A 13,325-nucleotide genomic window follows, 5' to 3' on the forward strand; every position below is an offset into this window, starting at 1 on the left:
TGTAAGTTAATGTTTCTTTATCTTGACAAAAAAACACTGCCAGTCAAGGTAGTTTTTTTTTTAATTTTTAATTTTTAAAATTTTTTCAAGTCACTCTATGCTTAACATGGGGCCCAAACACACGACCCTGAGATCAAAAGTCACATGCTCTACCCCGAGCCAGATAGGTCCCAAGGTACGTTTCTGTAAATGTAGGACAAACAGAGTGAAGGAAAGGTCTGGGGTAGAAGCTATTGGCAAAAACAGGCACACCTGAATGGGATGCCACAGTGGAGAGTCCTGGGCAGCCAAGAGAGTGTGAAAAGGAACTAAAAACTAGGGGGCTAGGGGGAAGAAAATAAAACAGGAAAAGAAAGCATTTACTTAGCACGTACTATGTTATATAACTACAGAGATCAAACATTAGCTGAATTCTTTATTGGAATGACAAAGAAGAATCTCAGTGTTTCTAAGTGTTGAATTTATTCTTTTTTCATAGGTATCTGAGGACTGAGAGTTTTTACTAAAATTACTAGTTATTCACATACTTCTTGAGTATTTAAACTACCTTACGAAATTTTTAATGACTAAAATTCAACAAGTGCACCTATTATATTCAGTTTCTAATTAAGTACACCACTCATAAAAAAAGCTGAAGATGCAAAAGTTAAAAAAATTATGTGTAATACAAGAGAACAAGCTCATATGACAATATTTGTGTTGGTGTGGGCAGAGATATAAGACATTTTAAATTTTTAAAATTATTTTAATACTACTTAGAAGTGTTTTTTTTTTTTAAAGATTTTATTTATTTATTTGTCAGAGAGAGAGAGCGAGCACAAGCAGGGGGAGCGGCAGGCAGAGGAAGAAGTAGGCTCTCTGCTGAGCAATGAGCCCGATGTGGGACTCGATCCCAAAACAGTGGGATCGTGACCTGAGCCGAAGGCAGACGATTGACTGAGCCACCCAGGCGTCTCTTTAAGTTTTAATAAATTTATAAAAAGAATGTAGTTCCATCATCAGATATGTAGGTCAGGTCTAATAGAGGATCTAGAAATTTAAATTTAGATATCATATATATAAGAATAAGAAATAAGAAAAAGGGTGAAACAAAGGATGAGATGAAGTTCTCTGAAAAATAAATTACTCAATTCATACTTGAGTTTACCTTAAACAAAAAAGAAAAAGAATTCTTAAGGAAAAAAAAAGATGAAAGAAAAAAGCTTTAAGATAGACCAAATCAAATTACTCACCTAGCCAGTTGTGCTAGTTCTTTTTGGGTCAGTGGGCTTCCTTGTTTACATAACAGATTTTTAAGTAAAAGTAGTCGTGTCTGAAAAGAAATATTAAAGAATTATCATTCCCAAGAATTAGCTTCATGAAATATCCAAAAATTAGGTTCAAATCCAGACCCTCATTTATGAACTGAATGATCACAAATCACTCTCTTAGAGCCTCGCTCATGTCTGTTAACTGGAGTTAAAACTACCATTTTTGGGGGTGCCTCAGTGGCTCAGTGGGTTAAACATCTGACTTTGGCTCAGGTCATGATCTCAGGGATGGAGACCATCAGGCTCTCTGCTCAGCAGCGAGTCTGTTTCTCTCTCTACATCTGCCCCTCCTCCTCACTCGTGCTCACTCTCTCTCAAATAAATAAAATCTTTAAAGAAAAATAAACTACCATTTTGGAGACTTAAAGATAATCCAAATAAAACACTAAAGAAGTAGCTGCTGCTACTATCAAGGATATTAAGGGTCTGAGCTAGACAACCACAATTTTAAATATTTTAAAACTTTTATTTTTTTCTAAAGATGCATTTATTTATTTTAGAGCAAGAGAGAGTGTGAGAGTGCAGTGGGGAGGGGCAGAGGGAGAGACAGAGAGAGTCTTAAGCAGACTCTGTGGCTGAGTGTGGGGTTCGATCTCACAACCTAAGTGGAAACCAAGAGTTGGATGCTTAACCCACTGAGCCACCCAGGTGCCTCAACAATCACAATTTTTTAAGAACACTTTTATAGAACATTAATCTCCCCATTGTAAGTATATAAATCAATGACTTTTAATAAATATACAGTTGTGCAACCACCACCATAATCCACTTTTAGAACATTTCTATCACCCCAAACAGTTCACTTATGCCTGTTTGCAGCTAATCCCCACTCCAACCCCTAGCCTTTGCAAACCACAATTTCCTTTGGTTTCTAGAAATATGCCTTTTCTGGATATATCGTAGAAGTGGAATCATATGATAGGTTCTTTTACATCTGGTGTCTTTCACTTAGTATGTTTTCGAGGTTTTTCCATATTACAGCACGTATAAATACCTCAATCCTTTCGTTGCTAAACAGTATTCCATTAAATGCACATGCCAAATTTGTTTATCCATTCTCTAATTGATGAACATCTTAGATTCCTTACAGTTCTTGGCTATTATAAATATAAAAATTCTTGTACACCTCTTTGTGTAGACATATGTTTTCATCTGTCATGGGCAGATTCTAAGGAAAGGAATTATTGGGTCTTATGGTAAGTTTACATTTGTCTTTTTAAAAAATTGCCGAACTGTTTTCCAATGTGTCTGTACTAAAGACTGGAAGATCAATATTGTCAAGATGGTAAGTCTTGTTTCTGTTTAAAAAAAAAAAAAAAAAATTCAAACACAGATACATACCTCCTCATTTGGCAAAGACACATAAACCCGTTTGATGAAACGCCTAAAAGAAGGATTCAAACAATTTCAGAAACAGTTTTGAATGTAAAGGTAACTCAGTTCAAGTAGCAAATGACAAGAAAAAAGCTTTAAGTATAACATTTTAATGCATTTTAGTAGTTATCAGTGTGAAGTTATTTTGAGTTACTTGTTTGTTTGAAGATTTTAAGTAATCTCTACACCCAACATGGAGCTCGAACTCACGACCCCAAGATCAGGAGTCTCACCCTCTACTGACTGAGCCAGCCAGGCGCCCCTTGAGTTACTCTTTTAAAACTCTCTAGATAATGTTTAAAAAAATCTTTAATTCAATATAGTCAGAATTAAAGTAACCATTTACATACGTACGTGTGTGTGTGTGTATGTATATATATGTGTATATATTTTTTTTTTTAGAGAGAGAGAACGAGCATGAATGAGCATGAGCAGGGGAGGGGCAGAGGGACAGAGAGGGAGAGAGAGAGAATCCCAAGCAGGCTCGACACTGAGCGCAGAGCCCGACATGGGGCTTGAACTCATGACCCTGAGACCATGATCTGAGCTGAAATCAAGAGTCCAACACTCAACCTACTGAGCCACCCAGGGGCCCCTGTATATGCATGTTCTCAATAGCAATAATGTTTTAAAACAAACAAAATATCTAATATAAGCAAAATAAAGAAATCTCTGCTACCTTCTTGAATCTGAAAACAACTAAAACCAAGGACTACAGAAACAGAAAAGTTTCTGTTTCATCAACAAACTCAGGTAACACTTAGACAACTAACGTGTATGAAGAAGAGCTGCCCAGGGCAGTGAAAATTAAACTGATGAATACACAGGACACACACAGGATCTGTTGCTACAGATTCCAGACATGGCTATCAGAGCACAGAGCATTCCAAAGGAAATAGAGCATACTCTGAGGAGTAATAAAGCCAACCTCCCATATTTAAGCAACCATGTGAAGAATGGCTCTGTAAATCATGTGACGCCTAGTCAGGAGCAGGAGAATGGCAAGGAAGGTGATGCCAAAAAAAGAAATTCAAAGACACATCACCTTTGTTAGAAGACATCAGTCTGGGAAGATCACAAGCTGTCTTGTGCCGACTAATCTTTATCGGGTAGGGTTTGATTGTGACTCAGGGATACTACCTGTTAGTCCAGACTATTCATAGGACAATGCAAGATACTTGCTCAGTATGTTATTTTTCTAGCTCTTTTCCTATGTTACTCCAAAACTAGGCTTTCCAAGAAAACTCCCCGTTATTCAAGTAAAAATAGTAAGCAAAACAGGCAAAAGCACATGGCTAATTTCTTTAAAATGGCAAAGAAAAGGGAAAAGATTACACTAAATATAGAGAATATACACAAGAAGGTTTTGCCACAGAACAAATTAAATTTGTGATCAAATATCTTTCCATGAAATAAAATAATGTAATGAAAAAAAAGTCTCCTAATAAAACAAGAACTCAATGAGATGTAAGGACTCAAGGCAATGACTTACAAAAGTTCAAGGAAATAAGACAAAAGAAGATGAAAAAACGGGATTGCAGAGATCAGGAACGCAATGAAAATGAAGAAGAAAACCACCACAGACATAGAGGTTACAAAAGTAGTAGCACAAAGAAGATTAGATACAAACCCAGTAAGCAATAAACAACAAACAAGAAAACAAACAAAACAAACAAAACAAAAAAAGACCTAAGAGTTAAAAAGGATCAGAAAGGAAGTTAAAGATATGGAAGACAAAAAGATGCAACATAATGCATAAACTGTGTGTCAAAGAAAAAACCAGAAGAATTAGGAAAAAAAAAAAAATAAAGATGGTATTCAAAATAACTTTCCTAAAACAGAAGAGGTTTCAAACTATCAATTTAAACAAACACCAAATCCCAGAAAAAATAAAGACAGATCAACATATTTTTCAAATAACTAGATTTCAATGGTTAAAAATTATATCCAGTAAAAAGAAAAAATATCAAGTTAATCCATAAATGTGAATAAAAGCAGGCTGGCTTCAGACTTTTACACTGCAGCATTTAATCCTAGAAACGATGGGGCAATGTAATCAATTCCTCAGGAAAATAAAGGGAGGCCCAAGAATTTTATGCTGAGCCAAACTGTCCTCCTAGTAGGAAGGGAATAAATTTGTTCAATCACACAAGAACAAAGAACACAGTTCCTATGAATCCTGCTTTTACTGGCTTCTCATGAAGCCCAGTAAAAGGGAGTAAGAATCAATTCTGGAGTTTTAAGATAATTTAATCCTAATCAGAATAAGCAAGTTGGCTGTAACTACAGAGTGTAAACTAGTTTTCGTGGGATCATGGTGGTTCTGTCTTCAAAATCTGTAGTAATTAATAAGAGGCCAAAGGATGGATACCAGGAGGAAAAAAAAAATTAGTCTGCAAAGTAAGAGTGAAGGAAAGAAGAGATATGTGAGATGAACACAGGAGTAAATACACCTGTAACTGATGTGTGTTTCCACATAATCTCCCTACCTGAGAACAGCCTCATCAAGCTCTTGTGGCCTGTTAGTTGCACCCATTACAAGCACTCTGTCATCTCCAGCAGATTGTACCTATAAGCCAAAAAAATTTTTCAGTACTTTTAGATAGAGTAATAACAAAAACATGATAAAGGTATCTGTATTTCTAAATTTGGGTCATTTAACAGGAAAATATATACACTAAAATACTATCACCTTAAAAATACCATAATCAGTACTTACACCATCAAATTCTATTAGAAATTCAGTTTTTAGACGTCTACTAGCATCATGTTCTCCTTCTCTTCTTTCACACAGAAGGCTATCAACTTCATCTAAAGGAAATACAAGGATAAGACTTTAATTAAAAGCCAAGCTATATGAGTCATCTGAGATTAATCTAGTTTACTACTTAAGTTATTAATATCCTGGGTCCTACTCAATTCATTAGTGTTTAACTTTGCACTTCTTTAAAACTTTTTCCTTCTGAGTAATCTTTTCCTATCATACCTCTCAAATTTGGAAAGGGGAAATTCATAAATACTCAACTAACTTAGTTATAAAACATGTTCTTACCTATAAAAATTATAGAAGGCTGAAGTTCTCGAGCCACAGCAAAAAGAGCTCTCACCAACTTCTCTCCTTCTCCCACCTGAAATGAGGCATTATACATTATAATACACAGAAAATGCACCATTATTCCAGCTGCTTAAATTTCATGATTGAAAACCTAGAACCTAGGAATTCACTTTCCTTTCTTTGCAACAATCAAAGATTTGGTTTAGGGAATTGGTGGGGAGGAGGGCTACTGAATTGTCTCTTACAATAAAAAAATAGACTATTATTTAATACAGTCTGATAAGTACATTATTATTATTATTATTTATTTTTTGGGTGGGTGCTGAAACCTGGATCTGGCCTGGTAAATACTTTAAAAAATGAAATATATCTCTGTTCTGCTTGACCTTGCATTCCTAAGTCTTGAGAATGAAGTAGCTATTACGGGTATAACTAGTGGGAAAATGGAATATTAGGGGAAAGAAAGAGATACTGTACATATTTCTTAAGCCCTCAGTTGTAGGGTATATTCATAAAACCAGATACGCTGGAAAGTGCTCTCCTAAACTAAACTTACTTAAATTCATTCTCACCATTACCACTGTTGATAAGTATAAAAATATTTCTAGGTAGCCGAAGAGGTCTATGAATACCCCCTGAAATATTCCAGGGGCTGAGACACTACTAAAACCATTCTATGCACTAAAAACATCTAATGAAAGGGGCATGAGGTTTGGAGTAATCTACTGTAAAATCCTCCACCTTCTAGGTGGCATCTATTTTTTTAATTGAAAATTTCATTAAAGAAAAAAAAGAATAGCCTCAGATTTAGAATCATCAAAACAAATATTCACAGAGCTAGAAGGAAGTGCAGGAGATCACCTCTTACAACATCAACACTTCATAAATAAAGTGAGGCCTAAAAGTGGTATTTTCTTAAGGCCAGCTCTATACCCAAAAGTTAGGCTGGAATTCCTCTCCTCAAACTTCTAAGACAGTGTCTTCCAGTGTATAATGTTGGGTACACCTATTTTAATAAGAATTTTACTTATAAAACTTCACATAGAAAGTAAAATTTAACCAAGAAAAGAGGTATCATTTTACAGTTACTTTTAATTATTTACAAAAATGAGAACCCTGCCAATACTTGATCTTGGACTTCTAGTCTTCAAAACTGTAAGACAATAAATTTCTGTTGTGTAAGCCAGCCAGCTTATGGTTTTTCCCATACAGCCCCAGCAAACTAAAACAGCATTTGACAGCACAATTCTAACTTTAAAAGAGGTCAACTTTCTATTTTGAAGAATGATTGATTTTCGTCATATCTGAATACAGATATAAAACTCAAAAATATTCTTTGTGTAATGTTATTAGCATTTACACTTAGTAACATTTAGACAATAACATAAAACATGACAATATTAGAAAAAGAACACTCACATATTTTGAAGTTAAACTTGCAGCACTTATATTAAAGAAGGTTGCATTAGATTCGGCAGCTACTGCTTTAGCCTTAAAAATCACAAGGGCAAATATTACATTAGTTCAGTATCTTCCTTTAAAAAGATAATATTTGATCAATTTAAACACTAGCAAAGATTTTCCAAAAATTTAAAGTATGACACAATTCCTGACATGTAGCAGGCAATCAGTGTGTTTCCTTCTCAGCAAAGAGGAAAAGGTCTAGGAAGAGCTTTGCTTCTTTCCATTCTCTTTATCTTTTTTAAGGGGTAATACATAAGGAGAGGTTAAAAAAGGGTGTTGCTTTCTTCTTAATTACGAAAAGGTAACTGTTTGGAGAGAGATAAACAGCTAAACTCTTCTCCTCTTTACTTTTCCCTTCTAGAAGAGCTATGCAGGAGAAAGAGTTATCCAGATCCCAGTAAAAACTTGGGCAAAAGGATACTGAAAAAAAATCTGTAATATGTCAATTATACTTCAATAAAAAAGAAGGAAGGAAAAAAGTATATTATGTGATTATTTAAATAAAGCTGTTAAGATCAAAACAAAAAACTAACAGGGTTAGAAAGATACCCAATATAGTAAGGTAAGCTCTTCTGAAGTAAAAATATTATTTAACTTGGGTAAATAATGAAAAATACACTGTTAAATTTAACCAGCCCAAAACATCCTACTGAAGATAACATATTTGGTTTTCCATTTATTTCATCATCGAAAATACGTTTAAAAACTTAAGAGAAGTGTATTATAGCAAAAAAAAATCATAAAAATAATCAACTCAGGGACAGTGTAAAGTTTCTTTTTTTCATATTACTCTTTCTAACTACCTAAATAGAACATTCAAGGGGCACCTGGGTGGCTCAGTTGGTTAAGCATCTGCCTTGGGCTTGGGTCATGATCCCAGGGTCCTGGGATAGAGCCCCTCGTTGGGTTACCTGCTCAGTGGGGAGTCTGCTTCTCCCTCTCCTGCCTCTCCCCCTCACTTGTGCTTGCTCTCTCTCTCAAATAAATAAAATTTCAAAAAAAAAAAAAATATAGAACTTTCAAATTTTAAAAGAATTCTTACCAGCATTGTTTTCCCATTTCCAGGTGGACCAAAGAGTAACAATCCTCTGGCAGGAGCTCTAAGCCCTGTGAACAACTAACAACATATAGTTTAGTTTACAACTATGATTTTGGAGACATTTTTTTCCAGACATTTTAAGTAGTGTCATCTAAAAAGCACCATTTTTCTGTAGCATCTTCCCAAACAGAACTCGTCAGAGCTCTAAAGAGAACACATAATCAATAAATTGGTATAATTATTAAAAACAGAAGAAAAAAAATTTAAAAATTCTCACTGAAAATGAAAGCAAATTGGTTAAACAAGACATACTGAACATAGGTATGCTTCTCTACTTCCTTTGGAAATCTCACCAAAATAATAGTAAATGAATAAAGAAAATATAAATCTTCAAAATAAAAAGAATAAGAAAGGAGACAATAGAAGACACAGTAAATTTTTGTAGAGGGAGAAATGACAAAGTGTGGTAAATTCTTGAGCAGATCTGAGGGAGCTAAAACCCAAGCACTGCTTATGAAGGGATACGCAGGATAAAAACAGCAAGCTGATGTGAACAAAAATCCTGCAAAAAGCTCAGGAGGTGGAGACATGATGTATCAGAGAAAGCAGCAGGAAGGCAGACGGCCAAAAACAGAGGAACTGGCTGTAAGTTTATATGAGGAATAACTGAACTCATGTGCCTGTCCCCTACACCAAGATCATTCAGGCAAGTAATCCTCTTCCACAAACAAAGGAAGAAGTTTTGTTCTTTAAAGATATTAAACCAGAGTCTCCAGACACAGAGACATGAGGCATGGCAGGGAATCAAGAGTGAAGCACGAGATTCATACCACTTTGCTTAATAGTAAAGGTGCACATATTTTTAAGTTGAACCATATGAAATGGCTGATATTCAACTTTTCTTTTTAATGATTTTTTATTATATTATGTTAGTCACAATACAGTACATCCCCGGTTTCCAATGTAAAGTTTGATGATTCATTAGTTGCGTATAACACCCAGTGCACCATGCAATACGTGCCCTCCTTACTACCCATCACCGGTCTATCCCATTCCCTCACCACCCTCCCCTCTGAGGCCCTCAGTTTGTTTCTCATAGTCCATAGTCTCTCATGTTTCATTCCCCCTTCTGATTACCCCCCCTTTCTTTATCCCTTTCTTCCCCTACCGATCATCCTAGTTCTTATGTTCCATAGATGAGAGACATCATATGATAGTTGTCTTTCTCTGCTTGACTTATTTCACTTAGCATTATCTCCTCCAGTGCCATCCATGTTGCAGCAAATGTTGAGAATTAGTTCATTCTGATAGCTGAGTAATATACCATTGTATTTGGACCACAACTTCTTAATCCAGTCATCTGTTGAAGGGCATCTTGGCTCCTTCCACGATTTAGTTATTGTGGACAGAGCTGCTATGAACACTGGGGTGCATATGGCCCTTCTCCACTACGTCTGTATCTTTGGGGTGAACACCCAGTAGTGCGAAGGCTGGATCATAGGGTAGCTCAATTTTTAACTTTTTAAGGGAACTCCACACTGTTTTCCAGAGTGGCTGTACCAACTTGCATTCCCACCAACAATGTAGGAGGGACCCCCTTTCTCCACATCCTCTCCAACAATTGTTGTTTCTTGCCTTGTCAATTTTTGCCATTCTAACTGGCGTAATGTGGTATCTCAGTGTGATTTTGATTTGAATTTCCCTGATGGCTGATGATTTTGAACATTTTATCATGTGTCTGTTAGCCATTTGTATGTCTTCATTGGAAAAGTATCTGTTCATATCTTCTGCTCATTTTTTGATTTGTTTATTTGTTTCCCGTGTATTAAGTTTGAGAAGTTCTTTGTAGGTCTTGGATACCAGTCCTTTATCTGTAGCATCATTTGCAAATATATTCTCCCATTCCATCGTCTGCCTCTTAGTTTTTTGACTGTTTCCTTGGCTGTGCAGAAGCTTTTTATCTTGATGAGGTCCCACAAGTTCATTTTATCTTTTGTTTCTCTTGCCTTTGGAGATGTGTCATGAAAAAGGTTGCTTGGGCTGATGTCGTAGAGGTTGCAGACTATGTTCTCCTCTAGAATTTTGATGGATTCCTGTCTCACATCGAGGTTTTTCATCCATTTGGAGTTTATTTTTGTGTATGGTGTGAGAGAGTGGTCAAGTTTCATTCTTTTGCATGTAGCTGTCCAATTTATCCAGCACCATTTATTGAAGAGACTGTCTTTTTTATACCAGATGTTTTTTCCTGCTTTATCAAAGATTAGTTGCCCAAAGAGCCATTTCTGGGTTCTCTAATCTGTTCCATTGGTCTATGTGTCTGTTTTTGTGCCAGTACCATGCTGTCTTTGTGATCACAGCTTTGTAGTACAGCTCGAAATCCGGCATTATGATGCCCCCAGCTTTGTTTTTCCTTTTCAACAGTTCCTTGGAGATTCGGGGCCTTTTATGTTTCCATACAAATTTAAGGACTATTTGTTCCAGTTCTTTGAAAAATGTCATTGGTATTTTGATCGGGATAGCATTGAAAGTGTAGATTGCTCTGGGTAGCATGGACATTTTAACTATGTTAATTCTTCCGATCCACGAGCATGGAATATTTTTCCATCTTTTTATGTCTTCTTCAATGTCTTTCAAGAGTGATTTATAGTTTCTAGAATATAGGTCCTTTACGTCTCTGGTTAAGTTAATTCCAAGGTAACATATGGTTTTTGGTGCTATTGTAAATGGGATGGGTTCCCTAATTTCTCTTTCTTCAGTCTCGTTATTCGTGTATAGAAATGCAACTGATTTCTGAGTACTGATTTTGTATCCTGCCACATTACTGAATTGCTCTATAACTTCTAATAGTTTGGGAGTGGATTCTTTTGGGTTTTCCATATAGAGTATCATGTCATCTGCGAAGAGAGACATTTTGACTTCTTCTCTGCTGATTTGGATACCTTTGATCCCTTTTTTGTCTGATTGCTGTTGCAAGGACTTCTAGTACTATGTTGAATAATAGTGGCGAGAGTGGGCATCCTTGTCGAGTTCCTGATCTTAAGGGAAAGGCTTCCAGCTTTTCCCCATTGAGAATAATATTTGCTGTAGGCTTTTCATAGATGGCTTTTATGAGATTGAGAAATGTACCCTCTATTCCTACACTCTGAAGGGTTTTAATCAGGAAAGGATGCTGTATTTTGTCAAATGCTTTTTCTGCATCAATTGAGAGGATCATGTGGTTCCTGAGTCTTTTCTTGTTGATGTGATGTATCACGCTGATCGATTTGCGAATGTTGAACCACACTTGCATCCCAGGTATGAATCCCACTTGGTCATGATGGATAATCCTTTTAATGTACTGTTGGATTCTATTAGCAAGGATCTTGTTGAGGATTTTGGCGTCCATATTCATTAGGGAAGTCTGTCTGTGATTCTCCTTTTTGATGGGGTCTTTCCCTGGTTTGGGGATCAAGGTAATATTGGCCTCATAGAATGAGTTTGGTAGCTTTCCTTCTGTTTCTATTTTTTTGAAATAGCTTTAGGAGAATAGGTTATTATTTCTTCTTTGAATGTTTGGTAGAATTCCCCAGGAAAACCGTCCGGGCCTGGAGTTTTGTTATTTGGAAGGTTGTTTATCACTGACTCAATCTCTTCATAATTAATTGGTCTGTTTAAGAAATCAATTTCTTTCTGTTTCAGTCTTGGTAGTTTATAGGTTTCCAGGAAGACCTCCATCTCTTCCAGATTGCTTAGTTTTTTGGCATATAGCTGTTGATAATAGTTTCTAATAATCCTTCTAATTTCATTGGTGTTGGTAGTGACCTCTCCTTTTTCATTCATAATTTTATTAATTTGGGTCCTTTCTCTATTCTTTTGGATAAGTCTTGCCAGTGGTCTGTCAATTTTATTGATTCTCTCAAAGAACCAGCTTCTAGTCCTGTTGATCTGCTCTACTGTACTTCTGGTTTCTAATTCATTGATTTCTGCTCTAATCTTGGTCAACTGCTTCCTCGTGTGTGGATTAGGCCTCTCCCTCTGTTGCTGTTCCAGCTTCTTGAGGTGAGAATATAAAATCTGCATTTTAGATTTTTCTATTCTTTTGAGTGAGGCTTGGATGGCTATGTATTTCCCCCTTAGGACTGCCTTTGCAGTATCCCATAGGTTTTGGACCGTTGTGTTTTCATTCTCGTTGGTCTCCATAAATTGTTTAAATTGATTTTTGATTTCATGGTTTATCGAGTCATTCCTGAGCTGATGGTTCTTAGTCTCCACGTGTTTGAGTTTCTTCCAAATTTTTCCTTGTGGTTGAGTTCCAATTTCAGAGCGTTGTGGTCTGAGAATATGCAGGGGATAATTTCAATCTTTTGGTGTCGGTTGAGTCCTGTTTTGTGTCCCAGAACATGGTCTATTCTTGAGAATGTTCCATGGGCATTAGAATAGAATGAGTATTCTTTGGTTCTGGGATGTAGTGTTCTATATATATCTATGAGGTCCAACTCATCGAGTATGGCATTCAAAGCCTTTGATTCTTTGCTTAGTTTTTGCCATGGTGTTCTATTTCTGATAGTGGAGTGTTGAGGTCCCCTACTATTAATGTATTTTTATCTATATGTCTCTTTATTCTGGTTAAGAGTTGGCTTGTGAATCTTGCTGCTCCCCTGTCGGGGGCATATATATTTATAATTGTCATATCTACTTGTTGGATCCATCCTTTAAGAATAATATAGTGCCCTTCTGTGTCTCTAACTATAGTCCTTAGTTTAAAATCCAATCTATCTGATATGAGAATTGCCACCCCAGCTTTCTTTTGAGGTCCATTTGCGTGAAAGATGGTACTCCATCCCTTTACTGACAGTCTGAGTGTATCTTTGGGTTCAAAATGAGTCTCCTGTAGGCAGCAAATGGATGGGCCATTTCTTTTTATCCAATCTGCAACCCTGTGGCGGCATTTATGGGAGCATTCAAGCCATTTACATTGATAGTGATTATTGAGAGATATGATTTTAATGATGCCATGTTGCCAGTAAAGTCTGTTTGTATCGATTGTGACTTTCTGCTCTGTATCACTCTTGGGGCCTTTTTACCTTTATAGAACCCCCCTTAA

General features: G+C 36.2%; 1 protein-coding gene across 4 annotated transcripts in view; it reads right to left on the reverse strand.

The window, feature by feature from the left end:
• SPAST (spastin) overlaps positions 1 to 13,325 on the reverse strand; it is a 61,262-nt gene that overhangs the window by 11,069 nt on the left and 36,868 nt on the right. For all 4 annotated transcript variants that reach the window (XM_045809124.2, XM_045809122.2, XM_045809123.2 and 1 more), the window contains 7 exons: positions 8,246 to 8,320; positions 7,159 to 7,230; positions 5,737 to 5,812; positions 5,404 to 5,495; positions 5,174 to 5,253; positions 2,652 to 2,694; positions 1,233 to 1,312 (listed from right to left, as the gene is read on the reverse strand). In XM_045809124.2, the coding sequence (XP_045665080.2) occupies positions 1,233 to 1,312; positions 2,652 to 2,694; positions 5,174 to 5,253; positions 5,404 to 5,495; positions 5,737 to 5,812; positions 7,159 to 7,230; positions 8,246 to 8,320 (518 nt within the window). The remainder of the gene's footprint in view (positions 1 to 1,232; positions 1,313 to 2,651; positions 2,695 to 5,173; positions 5,254 to 5,403; positions 5,496 to 5,736; positions 5,813 to 7,158; positions 7,231 to 8,245; positions 8,321 to 13,325) is intronic.

The sequence above is a fragment of the Ursus americanus genome, chromosome 7 (genome assembly GCF_024610735.1).
Source record: "Ursus americanus isolate L20-20 chromosome 7, mUrsAme1.1.p, whole genome shotgun sequence".
Lineage (NCBI taxonomy): Eukaryota > Metazoa > Chordata > Mammalia > Carnivora > Ursidae > Ursus > Ursus americanus.